The sequence below is a fragment of the Calypte anna genome, chromosome 4 (genome assembly GCF_003957555.1).
Source record: "Calypte anna isolate BGI_N300 chromosome 4, bCalAnn1_v1.p, whole genome shotgun sequence".
In the NCBI taxonomy this organism is placed as follows: domain Eukaryota; kingdom Metazoa; phylum Chordata; class Aves; order Apodiformes; family Trochilidae; genus Calypte; species Calypte anna.
Window position 1 is genome coordinate 17,239,238 of NC_044247.1, and position 27,349 is coordinate 17,266,586.

At 44.9% G+C, this 27,349-nt stretch overlaps 1 protein-coding gene and 1 long non-coding RNA gene across 5 annotated transcripts; one reads left to right on the top strand and one right to left on the bottom strand.

The window, feature by feature from the left end:
• Positions 1–10,757, top strand: LOC115598211. 2 transcript variants are annotated; one of them, XR_003987492.1, is made up of 4 exons: positions 709–901; positions 7,506–7,550; positions 7,686–7,803; positions 8,576–10,757. It is a non-coding gene; the product is annotated as an uncharacterized LOC115598211 (long non-coding RNA). The 2 variants fall into 2 exon arrangements; XR_003987491.1 differs by lacking the exon at positions 7,686–7,803 and having other exon boundaries at positions 1–901.
• C4H8orf48 (chromosome 4 C8orf48 homolog) lies at positions 10,565–26,501 on the bottom strand. 3 transcript variants are annotated; one of them, XM_030449359.1, is made up of 8 exons: positions 26,272–26,501; positions 24,420–24,484; positions 23,971–24,081; positions 21,366–21,500; positions 16,892–17,124; positions 15,008–15,160; positions 14,729–14,813; positions 10,565–11,377 (listed from the first exon to the last, which is right to left on the bottom strand). In XM_030449359.1, exons 4-8 carry the CDS (start codon positions 21,493–21,495, stop codon positions 11,367–11,369), a joined length of 612 nt encoding a protein of 203 aa, XP_030305219.1. In that variant the 5' UTR covers positions 21,496–21,500; positions 23,971–24,081; positions 24,420–24,484; positions 26,272–26,501; the 3' UTR covers positions 10,565–11,366. The 3 variants fall into 3 exon arrangements, with proteins under 3 accessions (XP_030305219.1, XP_030305216.1, XP_030305218.1); XM_030449356.1 differs by lacking the exons at positions 10,565–11,377; positions 23,971–24,081 and having other exon boundaries at positions 14,715–14,813; XM_030449358.1 differs by lacking the exons at positions 10,565–11,377; positions 23,971–24,081; positions 24,420–24,484 and having other exon boundaries at positions 14,715–14,813.
• Between the last annotated feature and the right edge of the window lie 848 nt (positions 26,502–27,349).

Genomic DNA, 27,349 nt, shown 5'->3' on the forward strand with positions numbered 1-27,349 from the left:
GGGACAGCTTTGCTTTTATCTCTGCTCCTGCCAGGAGCTCTGCCATTTACTCATGAATGAGCCAGAGATCAGAAAAAGCTGCCGTAGAAAGAGAATTCCACAATGATTTCTCAGCCAGTGGGATCAGCCAGAAGCATCCTTCTCTTTGTCTGAGCAAGAGATGCAAATTACAGATGGGAGCCATTGGCAATTACTTGCCCTGGACAAGTGTATGTTTTGGGGTGGGTCTGCAGCATCTGAACGGATAGATCAGGGCAGGACAGAGGCAGACAACATTTCAGAAAGGTGAAAAAGAGAAAAAGCCCAACCTGGAGAATGCTGCCCTGCCTGCCGAGAAGAATGTGCTCAAAAGCCCTCGGAAGCTGCAACCATTTCTTTTACATTCTGCTCCTATTCCTTATTCGATTAAGAACATTTACCTGACAAAAGGAGCAAGAAACTACTCTGCTTAATGATACAGGTAAGAGAAGAAAACACAAGGATTTAATTCCCGGGAGCATCTCCCCTCTTTGTCTCAGCCTGCTCTCCATGCTCACACTCTTCATCCTGCTGCCCGTGACTAAATCCCGGGTTTTTATGTCACTGACCCGGTTCCGCACCGCCACGCTCCTCCCCGTTGGGTGAAGCTCCCCATGTGATCCAACCTCCCCCCTAAATAAAGTTGAAGAATTTGGCAGAGCTCAGTGAGTGCTGCTGAGCTGGCGGAGCCCGTTCCCGTTCCCTCCCTCCCCGCAGCCGCAGCCCAACCCAGGAGCCTCTCCATCCGGCACCGGCTGCCTCTCGGCTTTGCGGACCTCCCAGGACACCTCCATGGTGCGGATCCAGCGGGGGCTCCCAGCCCTGCCCCCCCCTGCCCTGGTGCCCGCAGCCCGGCCGGCAGCGCAGGATGTGGCCGGAGAAGGTGAGTGAGTGAGTGCTGCATGGCCGCGACCGAGCCTTGGTGCCGAGCTCCCGGGAAACCGGAGGAGGGAGGGAGGGAGGGAGGAAAGGAGAGAGGGAAGGGGCAATTGCTGAGCTGGACGCGGTCAAAAAGCCTCCACCCCCTCCCCGTTCCCACAGGGACACGCGTGTCCCTTTGCGAGGGGACCAACCTCCCCGCAGCCCATCGCAAAGCTCCGTGCCCTGGCGGGGGGAGCAGCAGCACCCAGACCAGCACCGCACCGCGCTCCCGCTGCATCCCACTGCTCCCGCTGCATCCCACCGAGCCCGCTGCATCCCACTGCTCCCGCTGCATCCCGCTGCTCCCGCTGCATCCCGCTGCTCCCGCTGCATCCCATTGCTCCCACTGCTCCCGCTGCATCCCACCGATCCCGCTGCTCCCCATGCATCCCACTCCACCCCCCTGCATCCCTCCGCAGCCTCCCAGCCAGGGCTCCGGCTCGGTGCGGTACCGGCACAGGGGGCTGGCACAGCCCGGTGACAGTGACAGTGTGGGACTGGCAGGACACCGGGCAGCACGGTGACAGTGTGGGATGGGATCAGCCCCCAGGGCTCCCCTGCTCACCCCGCTGCCCCCCAGCACAGCAGGGTTACCCAGCTCCAGCCAGAGGTGGGACTGTCCTCCCCTGGGGTGCATGCACCCCCCCATCTCCCTTCACAAAGACACCTGTAACACCCTGCCAGAGCACAGAGAGGACACCTCTCCTCCTCTCACACAATGTGCCCCCTCCCCTCTCCCTTGGGACCCCCTGCCCTTCCCCACTCATCATGCACCCAATTCTCCACATCCACACCAGCCTCCCTCTCCAGCACCCATGTTACTTTCCCCCTCCTTGCACCCCCAGCAGCAGCCCACCCCTCCCCCCCTCCAGATACACACCCAGTCAGGATATTTGCTCCCCACGCAGCAAGGCTGAAGCCCTCAGCCCATGGAGGGGAGGGGGACACATCCCTCATCCCTTTCCACCCCTACCTAAAGCCAGGCAGAGGCCCCTGCCATGTAAGCCCCTGATCTCCAACCCATTAACTCATCTCCAATGCATTTCACATAACTTTTCCCCTCTGGAACATGATTTGGAGCTAAGAGGAAAGCCAACACTGACCAGGAAGCTGAATGCTTACAGAAAGTCTCTGGCTGCCTTCTTGCCTCTTCCAGAGGTTGCCTCCTCCAACCAGAGACAAGCTACCTGGGCTTGCAGACTGGGAGAGGAGGGCAGGCAGGGTGCTTTCTGCTCACCTCCAGCTCTCCAACTATTCAGAGACTGTCCTCAAGCCATCCTGTGGAAAACAAACCCCAACCTATTCCAGAAAAGCAGAGACACAAAGTAGCTGCATCTCAAATGACATTCATCACTCCCCCTCCCAGCCCCCTGCTCCCTCCCACCCTTTAACTTATTATTTTTCTTGCACAGCTTTAAAGGTGAAATTTCCTGGGTATTCAATGTATTGTAGTCCTAGGCTGTAACTATTCATCAAGAAAAAGACATGCTGGCTGCAAGGAGGAAGAGTTTTCTTTTTAAATTAGTTGGCTGAATACCTGAATGTTCAAACAATCTTTTGCTCTTTGGCACATTTAAGAAAAAAAGAAAAAAAAATGCTCTCCCTGCTGGAGCCTCAATCTTGGCAGATTTTAGATCCAAGAGAAAGGCTGCAAAGTGTCCCATCTGTAATTACTTTCCTTGCTAGCAGTAGGGAAGAAGAAAAAAAAAAGAGGAGAGATTAAAAAAAGGACTGGGGTAAGAAAGCAGATCTCATTTGTTCATCCCATGTTCACAACTAATTAGCTCAGCATCAGAACCCTCTTTCACCTGCAAAGAAAATGAGGATTTCATGAAAAAGCCACTGATTGTCTTAAGATCTTCTTTTTTTGAAGGTTCTTAGGCTTTGCGTTTAGTTCATTTGATTTTAGCTCTAAACAGCTTTCAGTTCCCCTTGATCCCTTAACTCCAAAGAATAATTAAACATCCACTGGTACCTGGACTGCTAAGTACTTGTTCTGACCCTAAGAGACCCCATGCCAGCAGAGCATTAGCACAAACTGACCCTAGAAACAGGCAAATGGCCCAAAATCACTGAGCAAGGTTAAGCCTCAGTGGAGGCTGGGGAATTGGTGATTTCACAGAATAACATTTAAAACACACACTAATGGAAAAATTCACAGGCTGCCCTGTAACCACAGGATGGAATTGTCCCCGATCTTGAAAGGTTTGTAGGAAGAAGAGCACAGACTGTTGTGTAGAAGAAATGATCACAAACTAAATTATCAAAAAGTTCAATTTAAAAGGGGAAAAAAAAAATCCACATTTTACGAGGTACATTTTTTAGCTGCTGATAAAAGACTGTTCCTTTAGTAGGAAAAACAAAGGATGGCTTATCAGGAAAATCCATCCTCCAAAAGAAAGAATAGTGTGTGCTGCTTTGAGAGAAACAACCTCACCATAGTTGTTAAAATGCACTGAAGCCTGTTTCAAAGTGAGCATCACCAACAGATCTGTTCAGCTGCTTAGAGAGCAGCACTTTGAGACAGCACTGTCTGCCAAATTTAAAGGGAAAAAAAATAAATCCAAACCTAACTACAAGCATATGAAAGGAACAAGACCCAAGGTCAGTTCCTAACAAGATTTGGTGCAGCGTGCCCGAGCCTCAGCCTGCACATCACTTAATACACATTTTCAAAGCTACCCTAAAAATGTCAAGCAAGGATTTCATTGATCAGGATGATAAACTTCCCTCACACCACCAGACAAGAAGGCTGAAATCCCTTTCCCAGGGGGGTCCTCCTGAGGTTTATGTTCAGTCTGTGACATGACTCGGGTATAGCTCCTTCCTGGTAACAGGCACCAGCAGCTTCCCAAAGGATCTGGACCTTGGAGAGACACAAGCTGGGATCTGCCAAAACATGCTGTTAGGAGAAGGCTGTGATCACACCTACAAAGCTGCTGGTGTTTATCAAACCACACTTGTACTCAGTGAACAGGTTATACTGTGATGGGAAGTCACCCATCCAGTCAGTGGGATGAGTATCAAACCCAGAGTCTAAACCTGCAGCATGACAGGTCTGCCACTCAACTGCTCTGTGCTTCAGGGATCACTTAATTAAAATTAAAACCTTCAAACCCAGAATTAGCTCCAGATGGGCTCTCTATAAACAAAGTGCCCAGGAAAACAGCACCTTACACTGGCAGTCCACACTAAGAACAGACACTGCCCACCCCAGCTCTTCTGGAACATCAAGTCCTGAGCAGCCTCATAGCCTGCACCTTCCACCTTTCTCCACAGCAGCTGTTCTGCTCACTGCCTCTCAGTGCAGGGCTGACATGGTACCAGGTTCTGCTCTGACCCTCAAAGTTACCCAAGCCCACTGCAGCCCAAAGGAAAATCACAATCCCAACAGATCTGTTCCTTCTTCAGGAATAATCTGAACTTCCCGTTGGCTCACAGACCTGACTGATGCTGGGATTTTGCTCTTTTCTGCACAAGGGAGGAGAAAACCTCAGGTACAAACCAGACAGAACAGGCTGAACAAATGCTAAGTGCAGAGTTTTCTTGCTTGCTAGGATCAAAACATTGTGTAGAGCATTCCAAGAGATTAGAACTACATTTTCAGACCCTTAATTAAAAGACTGACTTGCTTAAATCTCTGTCTGAGTTGCCAGTTAGATCACCAAATGTAATTGCAAAGGTTTTATGCAAATCAAACTTCTAAGGATGACTGCATGTAAAAATCTATACCAGAATTTTTTTCTATTTTAAGATGAGACAATATGGAAGATAAAGGCATGAAGAGGTTGTTGCATTTTAGGATTTCTCAGATAAATCCCTGGTCTGTAAGACCTATAAACACAGTGACACTCTAGGGCATCCTTCTGCAACAATCTAATGTTTATTATTTAAGCCCACACCCCCAGAGTACACAGAACCTACTGGGAAAATAAACAACCCTGTAGCAAGGTTCAAACATCTCATTACATGGTTTTTGAAGCCTTTTCTCCTGCCACCCCTCCTTTTCCCACTCCTTCCTCCTTTCCCTCCCTCCTCTTTGTCCCTGCTTTCTGTTGCTCTCACTCCCACTCTGGCTTTCATCTGCAATTTTGTGCACAAGAGCATTAGTAGGTGTCTTGCTACGCTTGCTCTGGAGGAGGAGAAGAGTCATTTACATAGTTCAGGTTTACAACATGATGGAGCCATTTCATACAAATGTTTTGTTTGGGCTTTTTTTTTTTTTTTTTTTTTTTATTACATCAAAAAGATGCAGATTTCGAGGGAGGAGGCAAATTCTTCTGTAGCAACAAAAAGAGAAGAGACAATCTGAAAGGCAGTGGGGCATTTACAAGCAGGCTGAAGGCAGAAACCCTATTTGAGATGGTATAAACATGAAGAGCAATCAGCACCTCAAAAGGCACAATGTCTGTATGCATGAGCAGGTGAGAGCAGCAGCCACACAAAGCCAGAAACCAAAGATTATCCCACTACTGAAATCAAAGTTTTTTATAGTCATTCACGAGGAGGAGGTTTATAGTTTCAGGTCAGCTGTCTTTACTTTGGGAAGATGTTTTTGTGGTTGTATGAGAACAGCATTATGCATTTGTCTCCCTTGCTGCTGGTTTGTATGTCCTTATCAACCATCCTCACTCGATCAATATAGTCAGGAAGACAAAGAAAGGAAGTCTGAGCAGGCCCAAAGGACAGGTGTGTGTAATCAGCTTCCTATTCAAACAACAAAACTGCACTTGTTCACCTGTAACTTTTGGCCTTCATCCTCCCAGCAAAGCTGAAGATTTCAGACATTCACTGAACTTGGTTGTTTCTTCAACTGAAAGACAGGTAACAATAAAAATTATCCTAACATGTAAATCAATAAAAACAATATTAAAACAATATTGTTATCCTAACAATAAAAAAACACCCCCAGTCGATTAAAACTTAATACAGACCTGGTCTCCCACCCAGCATTTTATTTCTTTTTAAGGATTCAATACAAAGCATGGTTACCCTTCTTCATGTAACACTGATAATGTTGTTATTTCCAGCTCTCCAGCTAACTGAGGCAAGCTCTGCCCTCAGAAAAAGGGAGGAGTTTCAGTGAAATCAAGAAGCTGATGATCAGCATTATCTCCTTTCAGAAATTCAGCATCTGACAGATGCCAATATCCTGAGCTGGTACTTGAGGCACTGAGTTTTGCTACTGCAATTTCCTTTGTTCCTCTCTTACAAAAAACTGCATCCAACCTGCTCTTACTTTCCACCTCAGAAACTCCACAAATCCTCAGAAATCTGTCTCTGCTTCGTTGGAGTGCTGAGGGGCACAGCTGGAAGGAGAGGAAAGTCAATGCCTGTCCTAAGGCTACTGCAAAACAAGGAGCAGATTTTGTCCTCCCCATCTCATCCTGAGTTTACTTTAAACCTGAGCTTGGTATAACAGGAAAGTATGAAAACCTGAGCCACAGCAGTGAAGTCCATGACATCAGTACCCTGTGCTTATAACAAGGATCAAAGTAAAATATTATTTCATTCAAAAGCTCAGAAATGTATTTAGCCTAAAGCTAAACTAGCCTGCTGTCATGAAAAGTTTCTTCCTACAAATCAGTATTTCCAGACCAAACACACTTTTTTTTTTTGTAAATACCTTCACCTCTCTAATCTATTTTATTAACTATTAATAGGAATATTAAATGTGCCCAGTTCCCATGATACTGTTTTGCACATTCATTACTCTCAGATAAAACATACTGGAAACTCATGACTCACACCAAACCAAGCACCAGAAGAATAATTCATTCTCTACAGTTTGAATTAAATCAGAGCATGAGCTGGGCACCCTTCAGCCAAGGCAGTTTTTGAGGTTTCTCTCCTCCTGCAGCCTTTGCTTCCCCAGTTCATCCACAAGCAACACTCTTTGCCCTCAAGGCAGACCAGAAAGTGGTGGCAACATTGTCCTCTTACTCAGAGACACCCAGGGGTTTGGTGACACTCACTCCAGAGCCTGCAGAGCCACCAACAGAATCCTTAGATATTGTTTTGAAGGGCAGGGATTTGTCCCTAAAAGCAGCCTCCTCCTCCTTCTCCTCCTCTTCCTTCTCCTTCTCCTCTTCCCTCTCCCTTCCCATTCTCTTTCTCCTTCTCCTCTTCCTTCTCCTCCTCCTTCTCCTCTTCCTTCTCCTCCTCCTTCTCCTCTTCCTCCTCCTCCTCTTCCCTCTCCCTTCCCATTCTCTTTCTCCTTCTCCTCTTCCTTCTCCTCTTCCTTCTCCTCCTCCTTCTCCTCTTCCTCCACTTCCTTCTCCTCCTCCTCTTCCCTCTCCCTTCCCATTCTCTTTCTCCTCCTCTTCCTTCTCCTTTTCCTTCTCCTCCTCCTTCTCTTCTTCCTCCTCCTCCTCCTCCTCTTCCTTCTCCTCCTCCCAGAGAGCAGCTGGAGCACAAGCAGCACACTGAAGAATTTAAAAGCATTCCTGTTTTGCTGTTGAGAACACTCATTCCTGGAGTGATGGGGAGATGGGAGATACAAATAACACCCACTCACCTCTCTGGAACAGTGCCAGCTGCCTAACCATCTCCTTTCTTCCCCACAGGAATCTGACAGCTGTGGACACAGATGAGACAAGACTGGGGTTCAGGTAAGTGGGACACAATCTGCTTTCCATCCCTGCTGAAACATTCCACCCTCCTGGACTTCCACGTAGGTGGTGGACACTTAGCAGCTCCAGAAATCAGAAGGGCATTTGTCAGTTTCTGAAGTGCTTTTATTGCAGTTTCTTTCTTGAGAGAGATGTTGAACATAAAGCCAAGCAGCACTGAACCATTGCTGTCACAACCTCCTGTACACGTTCCTGCCAGCAGTACAACATGCAGACGTTCCTCAAAGATGGGGTACATTGCACTTGGTCTCTTTTGTGAAAAAAAAAACCACTCTCAATCAGTTTGACAAAAACGTATTTTTTGTCCTAAACTCTGGGAAAATCTGGCTTTTAAACTTTCTTTAAAATCAACATTTATTTCTGACTATGTGAACATATTGTTCCAAACTGGCATGAACTGCTCATTTACATCTTCCACCATCAACAGAATGCTAATCCAGAGTAAACAGTCTCTATTACAAACAAGAATGTGCTGTTTATTAGTAAGAAAGACCCTGGGTTCTCTGTTAGCCTGAGTGGGATGAACCACGGATTTCTCTAAGAGGATTTCATCCTACTGAACAGAACATCTCTGAACAATATCCCTGAAACCTAATTTTGGCCTCAAAGTATTTGGGAGTCGAGTGGAGGGGGCTTACAGCAATCTGTTGTTAGAAATAAATAGCTCTGAAAGTGCTTACAGCTCCTCAAACTAAAACACTCTGGAGCCAAATCCTACTGTCCTGAGGGGAAGAAGTCAGTGAGAAGAAGCCAGCCTTGTTCCTCAACAGATTGAAGTCTAAAATGAAATCTGGGAGAGGAGAGGGAAGATCAGATCAGCTCTTTTAACTTCAGAGCTGCTCAGCTGAGTAAATTTTTTAGCATTTCCAATGCATTTTTGTCATTTGGCTTTGATACACGCTGTGTGTGACAAATCCTATCAGAATTACTCAAGAGCAAGGGCTTTAAACCCTAGATTACAGGGAGCTCACCTCTTAAATAATCCTGTGTTGTTTTCCACCCAGGTCATTCTTCCAGATTTGCAGTCAGTGGGGACACCTCCTGAACTCCAGCATAACGAGGACAAAATCCTCCCAAACAAGCCAAGTCTGAGAGGAAACATCAGAGAAGAGGGGAAAATTAAAACCCTTGGTTAACATGAGAGCTCCAGTTCCATAGCTCATTTTGCTCATGCCTATGATGGTGAGGAAACCAAGCCTGCCCCTCAGCAAAAAACCATGCCCTTGATTTCACTCACTTTTGGGAATATTTGGGGGAAGAAAACCAACCTCTCGCTGAATGAACTCCTAAGATATAAACTACACTTGTTGCAGTGCTTGTTTTCCTTTCAAGCCTGCTAAGCCCAGCCACTGCGATGCTACTGGGAAATTGATTTGATTTTCTTCAAATATCTGTTCAAGAAAAAGCAGCTCCCACTGGCAGTCAGCTCTGCAGCCTTCCCCACCCTTCTCTAAAGGAGACAACAGCACACGGAGGTTTCTGTGGGTCCAGGTGAGCTCTGTGTGAAGGCTGTGACACACACTGCTCCCTGCCTCCACGACCAAGAAAAGCTCCTGAGCATCCTCTGTGCCTGGAGAACCCAAGGAGACCCCTCCCACGAATGACAGAGGTGACCAGGGAACCCCAGCCCTTGCTGCTCCTGAAGTTTTGACCCAGTGAAAACAACGACTGAATCCCAATGAGGCCCAAGTTCAAGGAAGTTCCTGTCCCTGCTCTCTTGGCCTCAACAGACTATGAAAACTTTGCTGATCTCAACACAACCAGAGACACCGAAATGAAGCAGCTGGAAGGGTCCCTCTCGTCCACTATTGCACTGATAATAGTGCTGACTATTATTTTCTCTTTGGTAATGACATCCCTAGTAACCTACCTGTTTCATAAGTGGAAACTGAGAGGTAAAAAGCTGCAGAAAGCACAAGAGGAGTATCAGAGAGACCAAGAAAAGAGCATTTTTCAAAGCACGCCCGGACTTGTTTCATAAAAAAAAAAAAAAAAAAAGATCTACCAGGAGATACCTGAAAATGAAGACAGTAACAGAGCAGCAACTATGAAAATTTCCAAGCACTTATATCCTTGTTTTATGTCATTTATAAAAGAGTTGTAAGCAGTTTGGAGGTTTCCTACAGCTTTATTATACATATATAAATATATTTATATACTTAGTCTCATTTGTGCCAAGTAAAACCAGTGCAACCATGTCTTTTTAATCCTTGTTGTGTTCCTAAGTCGAGTCAATTTCAATCTGTTGCTTGCACTCTATCACAAACCCACCGGCCTGTGGATGGCAGGAGGTCAGACTTTGGTTAATGCAAACCAACCAGGCTGACAAACATCAACAGAGTTGTGTTGCCTTCCTCCCACCTATCCAGCTGAAGAGTCTGAAATCCCACCAGAGGCTTAAACCAGACCCTAAACAGCAGCAGGAGCAGCAGCAGCCTGGTCCTGAGAGCCTGTGCCTGAAGAACTCCTCGTGTCTTCAGCAACAGCTCCACACAGGACCAAGCCCTGGATTTGTTTGCAGGTGGGAAATCAGGATTTCCAGGTCAGTGGAGAGAGGTGCTAGCAGCATTCCAGCAGTGGATGAAGGACATCCAGGGGAATCTCACTTCCCAAGGCAAGAGCACTTTTTTTAACTGGGCTTGGTGATTATTTTTAAGCCAAGCCTCCGACGGCGTGTTTCTATTTTCATAGCCTGCAATGTTATGTCACAGAATTCATGAGAGATCTGTTGTGAGTAGCATATAGAGGTAATATTTTCTAACAAAGTGATGGCTGTATTGTTAATGTAGGCAATTGTTTTAACAAGCAGGAAACATGTAAAATGACAAACAAAAGCCCTGCTCAAGTATACGGCTTGCTTGCGACCGCCAGTAACGCTAGATGTGTTTTAAAAGAAGCTATCATGCTGTGATGATGCTGTAAACTTCCTTCTGTAGGCAAAAATGTTCTATTTAAAAATGTGGAGATGAAGTATGTAAATGTTCTTCAAGTGCTATATCAACTAAACCCATGAATTTTCACAGAATATTCTGAAGGGTTCTGTTACATGCTACAGATCTATTTTACGAACATATTTATGGATCATACACACTGGTCTATGTGAGAGCAAACAGCACTATTTTATTACAAAACCATATTTATTATGAATAAATAAGCAGTGAATAATCACGCCCAGAAGCTGGAAAATGGTTTGGTTTATTTTTAAGGTGCCCTGAATCAACCCTGCAGGTAATCTGAAAGCTAGAGGACCCCATACCTTGCTGGCAGAGGGTTCAAGCTCCCCCTCATTCCATTCCCCATCATCCTGCTGGCAGTGCAGGCAAAGATTCCCAATCAGCTGGGGAGGAAAAAGCAGTTACCTAGCTGGTTAAAAACACAAACGTGGTGCTCGTGAGATTAATGTGTGTGCTCACAAAATTAAAACCACATTTTTTAAACACAGTGGCATTCAGAAGTCCAGCTGGGTTCTTACCGAGTGGAGACAAGAAAGTCGCTCCTTGAAAATCCTACTGAATGGTAACAAAACCACAAGTGGAAGAATGCAGGAACATTTCAGAATGCTCCAGAAGAACACGCTGGGTGTTCTTCTGATGTATGATTTGGAGTAACTGCACTGAAAGCTCCAGTCCAGGTTTTTCCTGAGGAAGGACCTGGGTGCTGTGTCAGGTAACAGCTTCGCAGGGAACACAATCGCTCCCAGCACCAAAGCCTTGTCCCCAGTGCCACCAGACTGAAACTTTTGTGTCCAGCTCCCAAGACGAATAAACAGGTTCAGTTCCTCTTCTTGGAAGCTGATCAAAGTGGCTCTGGTAAAATAAATTAAAAAATGAAATAAATAAAAAAGCAATAACTGCCTCTTGCCACACAACCCAACCATGGCTGGGAGATGGGTTTCTGGAAAGGCAGTGGCCCTGAGGGGGGTGAAGCTTTCAGATTTTAATACCTCTTCAGAGAAAAGATGTAAGATTAATAGAAGGGTTACAGGAGCAGTGGTGTCAGGTCCCACCTAGGGTGACCTTGAGGGGGTTGGAGAAGGTGACCTCCACCAGCTCTGTGACTCCAGATTTCACCAGGAGCTGCAAATCAGTATTGAAACGTGTTTGTCTCTGTTCCCACTTCATATCCAGGCAAGATCACTGCACTCAAATTTCACCCCCAAACACGTGCTGGCAGCCTACTGTGAATGAGATGGAAGTTTTTATCCCTGAGGAGAAACAAATCCCAAGCCCAACAGATAGTTAGAAACAAGACCATGGAACAAGATGTTAATTTTTTGCCTTAGAGAGAAAGCTGGGGCAAAGGGAAGAGGGAATTCCAGTGCTGCAGTCCACAGGTAATTTGAGGCATCTGAGTTTATCCAAAGTTTTGAAGTTCAGCATCAGGAAACCATCTATCAGCACACACACAAGAGCAAGCAATGTGCAGACAAACCCCCCCAGTCCTGAGCAGGGAACTCTGCTACCTCACAAATCATTCCCCAGATTAACCATGCAACCACAGGAGGTGTGCACAGAAACCAACAGCTCCAAAGTACTTTTCATCAGCAGACTGGTTTTGTTTCTGCACTGCTGCATGAATCACCCTTGATCCACCTCACTCCTTTTATGCCCCAGCAAGCACCAACAGGGGAGCAGATGAGTAACTTTTCTTGAACACAGTTTTTAGTGTTTCTTTGGAGCAAATGAAAAACCTACTGCTGAGGAAAGGTGAAAGGAAAGAAAAAGGGAAAAAGTGGGGAAAAGGGGGAAAGGAAGACGAAAGATCTGCTTCTGGTTTGGTTTGGGGTTTTTTTTTCCTACATTCCCTATGTTACAGTTTTTGAATCTCTGATATCAAATACCACAGGATTATGAAATAAATTATCTAGAGACTCAGCTCTCTCATTCCACTGCACATCCCTAATAGCTGCCAGAAGAAAACAGGAGACAAACACTCAGATCTCAGAGCCATTCTTGGATAAAAAAATTAAGGAACTGGAGTGAGCAGCAGGAAAATAGACACAACAGGCAGCAGCAAAATAAGATTTGATTTTTTTTTCAGAGGAGCGATCAGAACTGTCTTCCTAACGTTTATGCAAACAAACAAACACAGCCACTGTGCTGTGGCCTTTGACAGACAAATATTGTCAGATGCCTTGCCCAAACAGCTCATAGTTCAGTGTATTTGCAGAAAAATACATAAAATACTCCTGACAAGAGAGCTGCAAGAAATTTGAGTATATCTAGAAAGTGTCTTAAGTATCAAAAGCAAAAATACCAAAATGGCTTTTTACTTATAAAAATAATCAATCTATAATTAGACTCCTGAAATCCACTTTCTGTGTTATTGCAAGAGATGAAAGCCATGGCCACAGGGAAGAAAATTTAAAATATTCACAGGATTCAACTCCTGATCACCACTCCTGGGTCTGACTTCAGTGTCTGTTCCCATGGAACCAGGAGCACCCTTTGCCTGGTGGGAAGCAGTTTGTTACAGACCTCCAGAGACTCACAAAGAACAGGGATGGAGTATCCAAAAAGAAAAGGTTCATGAGGCTGGGCAGCAGGAGATCTAAAAGGGATTTAAACATTTCTAAGGATTACAGAGCAACAGGGAGAAACAAGCAACAGATTACTGACTACGTAAGTCGCTGGGGAAGCTGCAGTGACAATTCCAGAAGTAAAGCTTAGAGGAATATTTGCCATGGGACTCTTGAACCTGCTGCTCACAGGGCACCAGAATAAACTGCTGGTGAAGCAGGGAGGACAAGGGGCTCTGAACTGCCTCGGGCTGCATGGTGTTTGCACTCAGGGATTGACCTACAGAGGCTCAGCTCCCAGTGCCATCACCCAGGGCAGGTTGTGAAGCACCACCAGAGGTGGGAGTAGCCACCTCCATCCCCTAGTACTCCCCTTTTCAGGTTCTCCACTAATTTGTGAGAGAAAACAAGATGCTTAACAGCCCCCAAGCACTCTTATGGACAATACAGAGCATACAACAGAAAGCAACTACAAAGGAATAAAACATAAAACCAACTTGAACAATACCTATTCTTGTCCCAGAATGGGGACAGAGAACACAACAAAATTTCATTTCGTTTTCTTTCTGGCAAAAATTCCTAGATAAGGACATTCCTTTAAGATTTCCACAGCCTTCAGAGAGGCAAATGCACAGAAGTCAGGAACTGGAGATGGATCAGAGTCACTTCATGACTCCCCCAAGCCCAACAGCCCCCAGGCTGCTGCAGGGGCAATGCACTGAGGTCAGAAGGTGGCTGCACTTGTGCCCACAGAGCTTCTGAGGTAACAGTGAAGATCATTCCATTGTCTGTCCCATGGAGATGCCCAGCACAAAGCCATTTTATCTGGATGTGTACTCAATACCAATCTTTAACCTGGATGGATTATTTGAAAGAGTGACTGCATCTTTAAAAATGACAGACAATTACAACAAATTCCAAACCATGGTCAAAAATATCATTCAGCACCCTATTCCAATTTTCATCTGTTGGGTTTTTTTTTTCTCTTCCTAGATACTTATCCTGTGCAGGTTCTGGGATTCATTTATTACCATTTCTGTCCAGCTGGCATCCTCAGCCTTGCTGATTAATTTTCTTACATAGTCTCATTATTTCAGTTCTAAAAATACCCCATTTCATTTTGCTTCCTTCTATAGTTACTTTGCCACCTTCTTTTTCTCCTCCACCTGGAGCCCAATTCAATTTAACACAAGAGAGTGGGGAAAGACTGAGCTAAAACACAGTAATTTCACCTCCCTGCCCCAAAAAACGGAATTATTTGTTTCTTATGGATAGAAGCAGCTGTGTGAGCTGCTCCCAAATCCCACAGGCAATCCCACAAGAAACAATACTTATTACTTGTCAGATTAATAATAGAAAGCGTTGGTTTCTGTACTGGAGAAGCTTCTGGTGCTGGATTACAATACACTGCAACATTTGCATTGAGGGGGAATGAAGGGTTGAGTCAGAGCCCAGGTGCAGTGCTGGGAATATCTGCTTCCCTCTGCAAGAATATTAAACCCCCACCCCATTCATCACTGGCAGGAGGGGTCATGTCCACGGCCCCTGGCATTCAGCACACAACTGCCCACAGGAAGCTCTCCCAGGCCTTGATATCCTTGAGTTATGTTTCCTGCTTTAAGGATTTACATTTTCTGACCTTTCAGCCTTTGCCATAAGCTCCTGGGATCCTCTGAAGGTTTGGGAAGGCTTCTGAGGGCTTCTCCCAGAAGTGTAAGCACATCCTGAAATGAAAAGGAAACATGGAGATTACTTGGGTTTGTATTCTGGCCATTTCTCCTTGGCAGCTTCATCCAGACATTCAAAAGGATGAATCAGGAAGAAATCTGGCTTATAGATTCTGTAGATGCAGTCTGCACAAAAGGTACCACAACTTTTTTTTTTTAAAAAAAAAAAGAATAAAACAACATTTGCTTACTCTGGAATACATCTGCTCTTCCAGTTTCTGTTGGGTTAAAGCACTTTTCAGGAGAAACTGCTTCCGTCTGAGGAAGGAGATCTTGGCCAACTCTGCTTTCTTCTCTTGACAGTCAGGGCACACAGAAGAATCATGGATTTGAGCTTCTGCCACCTGAGAGAGGAAACTCTGATGCAAAATGTCTGTGATGTGATGTTTAAAGCTGCACAGACATGACTGACTTTGCAGAAACTGTGATGGTCAAAAAAGGCCTTGAATACCCAACACAGGTGTTATGATTACCTTGACAAGTTCTAAGGGGTAAATAAGCTTTGAGGTAATTAGTTCAAATACCTAGATGCAGCTCTGAGTCAGAATACAAATAAAATTACACAGTTTTCTTTGTAAGATAAACATTACTGCTTATTAATTCCTGTTAGTTAATCCACCATGAAACCTTAAGCATATTTAACAGCATTACCCAAATCCCAGTATTTGTGCATTTATAAAATATCAATACTTTGATCTGATTTAATTTCCACAGATTCCATCTGGTTACATAAATGCAAAAGCAGTGGAATCAATCCTACAAAGCCATGCCTCAAGCCTCTTAGCCTCCTTCCTTGATTTCTTCTCCTCTGCATACAAATATTATGAGGAGGTAAAGACCAAAGCAAACAGACAGAGCAAAGTTACATTTCTTAGAAAAATATTACCACGCTGTGAAACAAACAGAGAGGCAGTAAAAGACCCTACCAAATGGGGATGGTGGGTTGGTTAACAACAAAAGGATGCAGATTGCTGGAATTTCCTAACAACTCAACCAAACAGAAAGCCTGGAACAATCATCACACCAAAACTGACTTTATAAGGCTCACTCCCTGCTCACCTGGCACAGGCTTTGCAGAGGAATATGTTATCACTTTTACTGTGCTGCACAGCAATAAATTTAAGCCAGCAAATGTGATAGAGATAAGAGAAAACAAATGACTGTGATTACTATTCAAAGCTCATTTTTTGTTTTATCAGAAATCCTTTCCCAGATGCAGACATTCTGTGCTGGTTTCTAACAAAGTGGAGACACTTGCCAAGGCCCAGATTTATGGATAAAGGCACCTGCAGGTGACAGTCACTACCCAAATCAACAGCACCACATATTCAAATCCATCTGCACACACAAAGCCAGAACACCAGTACCATTGGCCAAAAAAAAAACCAAACAAAAAGAACCCACCAAACCCTACCAGTCTGGAAGCTTTTAGCTGTAGAGTTGGAGGGAGGAGCTGTGTAAGAATGCCTGTTCCATGGGGGGGAAAATATAAACCACTGGGCTGGGAGAAGAAGAAGAGCACCTTGAATTGTGTAAAGATGATGCAGATGCTTCTTCATAAAGGAAGTGCTGTAACCAACATTCCAGTGGGCATGTTGAATTCTTTGTATTACCTCCTGTCTGCAAAAGCTGGGAGGTTCTGCCTTTGGAACACTTTTAAGAGTGGAGTCACAAAGGTTCCACAATCAAAAAATATGCAGAATACTTTCTATAAATAGCAGGTGCAGATGTAACCAGGAAACAAGGCTTTTCTCCTCAGTTATCCCAGGGCTTACTGTGGACTGCAACAATTCACCACCCCAGCCTTGCTCAGCCACACAAATTATTATTTTATCACCAGATAATATTTTACAATCATTCAATTATTTACTAGCAACAGCTCTGCAGCTGCAGTGAATGTCTAACAGAAGGATGAGAAAAGATAAAGCTTGAGTTACCAATCAAAAAATCTCCTTCAGAGCCCTGAGTGTGGCAGCAATAAGGTCTGCCTGATTTGATCCTTACATTACAACTTTTTTTCCCAGTGCTTCTCCCAAAAAGCAGAGGCAAAGCCTGCATCTGGTTCCTTGCAGTACCTGTTTCAGAGTCTCTCTGATATTTATCAGGTGAAGTCTGTTCATGAGCTGCTCAGGAACAGTGCAGTTCAGGTCACTTGGCTGTGGTTTCTGTGCCATGGCTCCATCCTGCAGCTTTCTTGGTTGGCCACCATTTCCCTGCTCAGGGATCAGCTGCTGTTGCATTTTTCTTATCTTCACAGTGCAAAAAGACTGAAGAGCATCCAGTTCTCTGCCTGATAATTCAGTCCTTTCTGTCAGGCACAGATCAGCAAAACAAAAGCATCAATTACTGGGTAAGAGAAGAACTACTGCTCTTATGTCTGCACAACCTCACCCTATCTAATGAAAACCCAAGCTCAGTGTCAAGCCTAGAGGCAATGACTGTAACAAGAGCAGTGCAGAATTTAAATAAAATTCTGGGTGATAACTGCAGGAACCTGCTCAGAAGAAGTCTCTAAGAACAGTCTTCAAGGAGGGGAGGGGATGAGACCACTGAAGAATTAAGGCTACTTAATGAAACAACACAAGTGCATGAGTAAAGCAAGTACTTCAATACTATGACATGAAACCACTGATTTTCAATGACAGACTCACAGAGATTTAGCTTCTTCCAACCCAGAACTTCCCAAAGCAAAATGAGCAAAAAGAGCACTACCCATCTAGTAACTAAGGAGCAACTTACAAGGCACTGAAGAATTATAGGCAGTGTCTATTGAAGCAACCCTGGAGAACACCTCAAGTATATTCTACAACCTCTAGTTAGGGGTTTTTTTCTAAGAAATGCAATTATATTAGAAAATACTTCCCTCTAGCCCTCCAATGATCATTTCCCAAATTCTTTTTATGACCTCGTTCAAACAATACCCTTCACTCTTCATCTTCCCTTATCCTTCCCAGTGCCATGGAAGGATAAATAAACCCCAAGAGATGATATTTCAGGTGGGCAAGTGAGGATGGATTTACAACTTCATTCTCTGCTTAGTGGGAGCTTTTCCATAGGCTTAACCACAGCCAGCCAGCAGAGCTGGGTTACAATTTCAGAATTCCATGAGCACCAGCACAGAATGAAAACCTGGAGTACCACAGGGCCTGCAGAGTACCAGGGTCTTCAGCTACTGACACAGGGCAGACTACCTCTCTACTTTCAGTACACAGATTGAACTTTTATGCAGCTACTGAAGCTCAACTAAACACTTCAATGTGTGTAATTAAAAGGGAAATGAGAAGGAGACAAAACATTGAAGTAAGCATTAGTGGAAAGCTCATTAATACCTTTGCATGTAAATAATGCTAACACTGCCTTCCCCTCTCAGGACCCTACTGCCAAAAAAAAGCCAGACAACTAATAATGACTCTACAGGTAAGCTATGGTCAGTTTATTTTAAGTATTCAGAAACAAATTATACTGCCAATTTAGCTGGAAAGTATGATTATTTCCTCTAAACAAGCCCCCCATACAGACTGTTTCACTCATTTTCGGGGACTTCATAGACAGCTGAATAAAAACTAAAACCACTTCAAAATGCAAATTAACAAAAATGTTTTCCTTTGGCAGGATTATAAACAGCTGAGTGGAAACCACCATCTCAGTCATTAAGTTATTTTTCTCACAATTGCAATGTAGAATCCCTGTAGCATGTGCCACTGCTGGGTTTAATGCTCCAATGAAATACTGATGGATTCATTTATGTTGCACATAGAACTAAATTAATTAAGAACTGGTTTCTATCAGTGCAGGAGTTGTGTGCTGCCACACACACACCCCTTTGCTCAACTGCACCTACAGACTTGAGAAGGAACTCTACCAAAGAGACCAGCAATGTTGAAACCTTCATGTTCAAGAGTAAAGAAGCTCAGAAAGAATAACAATTATCACAGGCTGCAGCTGTACCAAAACAAGAACAAAAATGGTGAGAAAATTCAGCACAGAGTGAAAGTCTCAAAAGTTCTTCTTCCAGCTGCACAAGCACCAGTTACACTTTCAGATTTTCTTCTGGGTGCAGGAGGTTCACCTGTCCTGCAGCAGAGTGGAAGGAGATGCAGGCTCTGTGCACTTGCTTTGGGGATTGGTTCTATTTCTTGTGCCTTCTCCACATCCCCTCCTCCCCAGCCCTGGCCCAGCCATGCCTGAATGCTCCTTCTGCTCTTGTAGTGCCAGACTGAAATGTCACTGCACCTCTGCCTGCAGAGCATCCCTGCCAGGGCCAATTACTGCTCCACAGGAACATTTTGCTGATGCTTGGTTGCCCCAAGTCCTGCATTCCTCCCTCCTCTTCACTGAAAAGGAATAAAGCAGGAGCAGGTGACAAGAGCAGCAAAACCAGACACCAGAACAGACATCAAGTCAGAGTCATGTATCATAAAAGGTCACAAAGCACAGGCTGGACCAAGGAGCTGCTCTGAAGACAGAAGCACTCAGTGTGTACCAAAGCAGATAAGCTCATCTCCATGTCTACATTCTGAGCCCTGCTGTGTGCTTTATAACCAAATGACCTACATAGATTTTTGCTTTCTGTATGCAACTACAAACTTAAAGTATGACATTTTCAATCTATATGAGAGGAGGGAGAAAAATAAAGGCAGCCTTTATTGAGTTTCCTCTCCCTTTGATGCCTAACTTGGATTTAATAGGAAAATAGGCAGGCATTTTGGTGTTATTATGCTCTACTAATGCTCTATTTTAAGAGCAAAAATGTAAAGTGGTTAAAGGAGAGATAATTAGGAAGGCAGCAAGTGATAACTACTCCTCAGAAAGATTTTAACTCTGCGTTTCAGAGATAACATTTTCATAATTATCTAAATTGCATTTGTACAACTGAGCAGAGCAGCTCAGATGAAGAGGCTGACAGCCCCATCAGCAAGCACAGTGCTTGAAAGATTGCTGCAGATAACCCAGAGCTGAGAGAACCAGCCTGAAATAGCAGGCCAGCTATTACAAACATGAATTTAAAGGCAGCTGAGTTCCTCCAGCATGGTGAAGGATGCCCTCAGCCTCCAGCAAAAGGAGGGAGACAACAGCTCTTCCCCTGGACAGCAGCTGGAATCACCCTAACAGTGTCCCTGCCAAGTGCTCAGCTGTCACTTCATGCACCAGGCACAAGCTAACAGCAGAACTTGCTACTGGTAACTGAGGGACCACTCTGATTCCCCTCCAAGTCGCTAAACCAAAGGCAGAACAACAAAAATCTCCCATTGATTAAGCTCAAATCCTCCCCAGGCTAACTCTCCAGGGAAAGCCCTGCAGAGATGGAGAACTTTCTCAACATACCACTCCTTCAATGAAATCCTCCTTTTCCATGTCTCTGTGAATCAAAGAGTCACAAGATTCTGATGTATTTTAGGGAGAGTCTCAGAGGAGCTCACCAGGAGAAGCCTCTCTACTACAGATGAGATCATCTCCATGAAATGTCTTCTCACTTGACAATATGGCAGTCTTGGAAACCAGTAACAGACAGATAGATGCTGAAGATGAGTCAGGAACTCATAACATTGACTCACCACTGTTATGAATGAGCTATACAATTAAGAATAGCCTGAAAAGTATCTTAAGTCATGTTTTCTTCTAAGATAATATGGACACCTGGAAGATGCCTGTATGCAAATGCAGTGCCATGAAGCACCTAGGCAGGAGGATGTCCCTAGGTAATCAGTCTTACAGGTGACCTACAAAACAGAATTCTGAGTTCCTTCAACTTTTCATGTACAAACAGACTGAGGAAGATTCCCCTTCCTTCTGCTTCAATTATCTTTTGCTCAACTACAGCTTCCTTGCTCTTTTTTTAATTAAAAATAGTATCTCTGACCCACTTTTCTGAAAGACTTAAGCAGGACTTGCATCCCACCATCTGCTCTTGCAGTTGCTTGCATAACCAGGACACGCAAACTGCACCCTTCCTGCCTCCTTCCCTTCCCCTCTCCTCCTCCATCCACTACATCACTGTGTTGGTTAAAGCTGCTCCATTATTCTTGCCAAAATTGGCACCCTGCTGCCTCCCTCAGCTTGGGAAAGGAACTAAAACATGGCAAACCAGTGATTCACCAGCTAACACAAATGATTCACTGGGGGAAAAACATTTCACACAGGAAATTCTGAAATCATGGGGGTTATTTGAGAGAGAAATCCTGCAATCCTAGCACCTGTACAGCTAGAAGGAAGAGAAAAACTAAACAGCCCAGAAAAATGTTGAGGATATGGTTAATTTGAAATCACAGATATGTTTTTCCTTGTGTTTATCCAGATCTTGTGATAATGCATCACCAGGGTAACATCACTATGTCAGGAGCATCAAAGCCATGTGTGTCATGGGAGCCAAACTGCTTTCCCAGAAAGCAAAAGAGAAACTTTGTACTTAATTACCTGGCTAATTAAGATGGGATAATTACCTGGCTTCACTTTAACAGCTGTATATAAAATTGAAGTCTCGTTAAAAAGTTTACATCCCCTTTCAAAAGCAACAAGAATTAAAGCCTCTGCTAAAGTTACTCAACTCACCAGCATGAGTTCTGCTGTCAGACTTGTCTTGCTTAACTCTGGCCTCTTCATTTTCCAGACCAATCCATTCTCCCATCACATCTCTTCCTGCAGCTGCAGAATCCTCTCCTTCAGACTGCTCCCAGTGCATTTTTTCTGCAATGGAAAAGGCATTTTTTGAACCCAGGCTGTAAAGAAAGCCAGTCTGCAGAAAAGCAAAGAGGAAGGCAAATGATATTCCCTTTGAAAGTCAAGATTTTTTTTTTCTCCTGGGGAGGAAAAAGAGACCCCAAGCCATAGGTTTGTGGAGATGACATCAGTGATTTCAGGGTGAATGCTGAGCAAGCTTCTGACCCCCTGAGTATCTCATAGTGCTCATCTCCCATCACCCCACTGAAAGACAGCACAGGATACACTGAGAAAACCTGAGACTACTGCTTAGAGCTTCTGACACATTCAGTTTTATCTGTAATGAGAACTTCACCTCAATCTACCTCCTCCCTCTGCCCCATCCCTTCTGTTCAGCCCTGCACAGCTTCTCGAGCCGTGGCAAGGAGCTCAGGTCTCAAGATCCAAGTGAGAAATAATGTGGGGGCAGGGGAAATAAAACACATCTGTGGGAGCTCCAAACTGCAGAAACCCAGGAAACTGCAAAGATGTGGAAAAGGAGAGCTGGAAAAAGACAGGAGACCTCAGAGTGCCACTGAAAAGTGGCTGCCACTGACAGCAAGAAACAAATGGCAAATTTCAAAATGCTGAGCACAGCCAAGAAGCACCTGACTTCTCTGTTTTCAGGGTTCTAACAGCACATGGACTGGGGTTATGCAAGGAAATAACAGGTCCCTACAGGGACACCAGCATGGCAGGGTTTCCAGAGTTTTTATTATTTATATATGCTGTTCTTTGAAAGAGATACATCACAGCATATCAATTTCCCAAAGTATTTTGCCTGTGGATTACTCCCTAGTTCCTTGTTAAGCTGGTAGTGTTCAGAAGACTCCATAATTCTATGAAACATTAAGCTTGTAAGGATAAAAAGTGTTTACTAAAAACACCTGCATACACACAGCAAGGACCCCTCCTAGCATGTCCTAGAATCACTGATGCAAGAAATAAGGATTTAAATGCTCAGACATAAAATAATGAAAAAAGAAAGAAAAAAACAAAACAAAACACAACATACAACTTTTTGTCTCCAGAAAAGAAAGGGTTGTTTAAAAGTATCATTTGTAAAAAACAAACATTTTAAGCAAACAAGTTAGATCTATTAGACACTGCTCAGCTACATCAGTGTAGCACAAACTGACACCAAGGCAATGATCTCAAGATTCAGATTTTTGAAGTACCAATATCTAATGCCACATTTTGTGCAAGGATAAACAGGGTTTGCACTCAGAGATCCTGACAACAAATTTTGCCCTGCATTGTTGGGACTCGATGCCTAAATAGTATTTCAAAAGATTCTTAATAACTACAGTGCTATTTTAAAGTATGCTTAAAGTGCTCTACGTAATCATAGAATCATAGAATAGAATCATAGAATAAGCTGGGTTGGAAGGGACCTCAGAGATCATCTAGTCCAACCCTTGACCCACCGGAGCAGTTGCTAGACCATGGCACTGAGTGCCACATCCAGTCTGTTTTTAAATGTCTCCAGGGACGGAGAATCTCCCACCTCACCGGGCAGTCCATTCCATAGCCTGATCACCCTCTCCGTGAAGAAATTCTTTCTAATATCTAACCTAAACCTCCCCTGGCACAACTTAAGACTGTGTCCTCTTGTCTTGTTGAAGGTCGTCTGTGAAAAGAGTCCAGTTCCCACCTCGCTACAGCCTCCTTTCAGGGAGTTGTAGACAGCAATGAGGTCTCCCCTGAGCCTCCTCTTCTTCAGGCTGAACAGCCCCAGCTCTCTCAGCCTCTCCTCATAGGGCCTGTGCTCGAGTCCCTTCACCAGCCTGGTTGCCCTCCTTTGGACCTATTCCAGGACCTCTACATCCTTCTTAAACTGAGGGGCCCAGAACTGGACACGGTACTCGAGGTGTGGCCTAATCTTCAAAGCTATAGTGTTTATACATGCTGACAAGCTCCTAAACTAAAAAATATTTTAAACAATATTTACCACTTCAAGTCCTCACAGTGCTTTCCAGACCAAGATCAGAGAAAAGGAGAATGAGGAAGAATCACAGAGCACCCCAGAGACCAAAGAAAACCTAACAAGACACTAATGCAATTTTCTGTCTGTTTCTTCATCACTCATCTGATGGACCCATAAGGTGCTATCCAGCCACCCTGAGTATTTTAAGTCCTAGAACTCTCTCCATATGCCCTTGGAAGGATTATTTTATAACCCAGCTACTTGTCATGACTGCCAACTTAGTCAAGGTACCTTCCAGAATTATTTTCAACGTGACAACAGAACTTCACCATCACAAGGAAGGGTTTTCCATGGGCAAATCACACCCTGCTGAATGCAGCTGTCAGCAAATCCTGAGAGCACAAAGCCCAGACCCAGTCAGCACACCCAGATTCTGTTGCTTTGCACAATGAGAACACAAAATTTTCACTTTTTTATTTTTGCCAGCTCACATGGCCCCTGCACTGACTTGGAAGGCTGAGCTCAGCACACCTGGGTGGTGTGGGGCTGCCAACTCCAAAGGCCCTGAGAAAGAGGGGACAGTTCAGCTGGGTCACCCTCTCACTGCCACCACTTTATAACTCCAGTTGCCATGGTGCAGAGCTGCAAATAAAAACACAAGCATGTCACAGATCCAATTCTAGAGGAAGAATAACTGGATTAGGTAGAGCACAGGCCTGCCACAGCCCAGCAAACCCCTAGTGCAGCCTCTACCACAACTCCTGGAGCAGGGCAAGCCCTTCAAAGCACCTCAGCTGGTCAGAGTTGGGCACCATGAGCAGCCCTGGGAAAGCACACAGCAACAACAGAAACTCCTCAGCATCAGCAAGGAATTCTGTGCAGCATGCCTGGCACATCTGTGCTGAGTAGCAGTGACACTAGGGTAAAACAAACCATGGAAACAACAATAAAATAATAATAAAAATAATGGTATTTTTTACTTTCAGATTGTTGACTGTCTCAGCACTGAGAAATGCAAAACCTCCTTGTTCTGCTTAGATTTTGTCTAGAAAATTAAAAGGAAAACAAGAAGCATCAGCCAGCTGATCCTCTCAAATGAGGATTCTTGCTCCCAATGTGAAGAGAAATAAAAGTTCTCCAGATTCAAGCTCCAGGAACAAAACAGACCTTAGGTAACTACTTAATAGATTTATTTTAAAGATTCTTCTTACTTATTTTACCCTTTCATACTAGTCTATTACTACCATTTTACCCTTTTCCTTCCTTTTGATTTAAGGACCTACATAGCTTTGTCCAGAATAATTTTCCTCCAATTTTTCCTACCCTCTAGAGTAAGGAAATAAAATGATGGGCACCATCCCTCTGGAGAGATGCTTGCAGCAGCCACAGTCATGGTTCCTTCACCAGGAGGACAGGAACCTAAATGTGACAACAGTGGGCAGACAAAGGCACTTTCTGTCATGCCTGAAATTCAGGTATGAAATTCAGGTCCTTAGGTGTTTGTTACTGGGGCTTTAGCAAACTTCATTTTAAAGGTTATTTCCCTACTGAATATGCCTGCTTTGCATGCCACTTCACAGCCAAAGTACCTTGTGAAAACCTAAAGCAAATTCAGGGCTTCTTTCCCAAGGTTAGACTTCCAAACCTCACCTAAACTTCCAAGTCCAAGGGTTTTCTTTCTGTTTCGACACGGTCCCAAAATTAAAGAATTGTTCTCATGTAGACTTCCAACACTAAGTAATTCTTTAATCAAAAAACAATCTCCAGACAGAATCAGTGGTGGTGTAATAAGGTTTAGTGGTGAAAAACAACGGGAAATGCAATCAGTTCTCTGGCCCATAGCTGTGCTAAGAAGTTGATGCTGTACAAGCAGCTCAAGGATGTGCTCACAAGGAGTGAGATTAATTTCAGCAAGTAACAAGGCTGGTGGGAACTGGAGACATGGCATAGCATCAGATATGCCTGGTAATAGCTAATTTCACAGTGAAAAATATCATCTGTGACAACATCAGCAGATCAGTGACTTAGAAGATGTAAGGATACCTATGAACAGCAAATACAACGTTTATAGCCAGCCTGAATGTTGCATGTGCTGTCAGGCTTCCCCGTCAGCACAGGAAGCAAAGCTCAGTGCTTCTGCAAGGGCTGTGAAAAGGCCTCAGAACTGTGGGAACTGCTTTTCTGAGCCTGACTTTGCCTCATGGGGACAAAACCTTCACGGAGAGAGAGAGGCAGAGAGGAGGCTGCAGGGATGTCCCTGGAAACCGGAGGCACCTCAGACAAAAAGCCCAGGAGAAGCAGCTCCATCCAGCAGCTCCGTGGGCAAAAACGCGACTGCAACACAGCCCACACCTGGAAAACTGACATTTCCACCAAGTTACAGCCCGTGAAGAACTCCTTCTCCACACACTTTGGGCATGGTCCGAGCTGGGGCCGAACCAAAGGGTAAAGCCCAGCGGCACATGAGGTTGGGTCTCCTTTTGCTGGCAGTTCGCTCCCGTGTTGGTTTTTTTTTTTTTAAACTTCAAAATCCTGCCTTTCCAGGCTGAAAACTTGAAGCCTGCAAAACCATTTACCACACAGCGTTAGCCGAAAAGTTCTTTTTTTTTTTTTTTTTTTTTTAAAGAAAAAACCAAATCCCCCAAAACGAACCAGAGGCTGAGGCCACCTCCCCACAGGACCGCACCGACACCCGGCCTGACCCCAGTGCCCCCCAGGGGCTGCTCGCAAGGCGGGGAATTTCTCACAACACACCCCGACCCCATCTCCCTGCTCCCCTCCGAAGCCCTCCTGACACCGGGCACCGGACCCTCCCCTCACAGGGCGACTCACCCCAAGGGGAGGCGGCTCCGGCCGAGGGGAGCGGGAAGGGCCCCCTCGAGCTCCGGCTGAGGGGAGCGGGAAAGACTCCGGGCTTCAGCCGAGGTGAGCAGGAAAGGTCCCGCCCGGGCTCCGGGTGAGGGGAGCGGGAAGCGGGAGCCTCTCAGCCCCGAGTCCGTTCCCCGCCGCGCTGCGCCTGAGGGGAAGGCCGGGGGAAGGCCGGGGGAAGGCCGGTTCCCTGGGTGGGCGGCTCCGCCCCTTCCCGCCTCGTCTCCTCACGTCCTCCCCTGGAGGCAGAGGTAGAGGAAAACCCTTGGTTCAATTAGTAATTTATTTTAAAGAGTCGATTGGTTTTTTTAATAGATTGGATTTACGGCCCCGGAGGTGCCGGCTGAGGCGGTGCTGAAGGGCGGGCTCGGGGTGAGGTGGCCGGGGCTTTGTGGGCAGCCTTGGTACCTCACCTGTGCCTTGGATGCTGCCGTAATCAGGTGCAAGAAGTCCGTATTTTCAGGCAAAAATAATCGCTAGCTTGAGGTCTGGTTTCGGTAGGTACAGGGCAGTAAAAGCAGCTCCTCTGTAGTTTGAGTATTGACAGTTCAGGTGAGCTAATGCCACTTCTGTTCTTCCAGGGAAATGTTAGGTTTATTTTGCTGGGGTTTTTTTAACCGAGAAAAGCTCAGTTCTTCTGGGATGTGCAGTGTGTTGTCTGAGAGAAATCCCTGAGGTATTTTATCCTCCAAAGCCCCTGGTGCTGGATTTGGATGGATTCAGGACAGAGGTCTCTGGTGTTTGATCAAGTGATGTTTGCAGATCCCATTTCTCATGATAAAGAGAGCTCTGGAGTGCCGCAGCTACACCTGTAATACGAAGAAAGTTTGGTCAGCATAATCATAGAAATAATCAGTGAGATCCCCAGTGTTGCAGATGAGTAAATAAATGCATGGATGAGGTGGAGTGTAAAATGCAGTGCAATAAACAGGTTTTTATGATGTTTTTAAGGTTCGGCCATTCACTGCTTTCTGCAGAGACTGAACTGTGGTGCTGGGCCGTTTCATTTACACCTACAAGAAATGAAAATAGTGTGCATGTG

Excerpts from the sequence above, each read along its gene's own strand:
- C4H8orf48 (XM_030449358.1), bottom strand. The coding sequence starts at position 21,495 with ATGCACTGGGAGCAGTCTGAAGGAGAGGATTCTGCAGCTGCAGGAAGA. Across the intron at positions 17,125-21,365 it reads TGACAGCAGAACTCATGCTG|AAAGGACTGAATTATCAGGC; the intron begins GTGAGTTGAGTA and ends TGTGCCTGACAG. Across the intron at positions 15,161-16,891 it reads TCAGAGAGACTCTGAAACAG|GTGGCAGAAGCTCAAATCCA; the intron begins GTACTGCAAGGA and ends TTCCTCTCTCAG.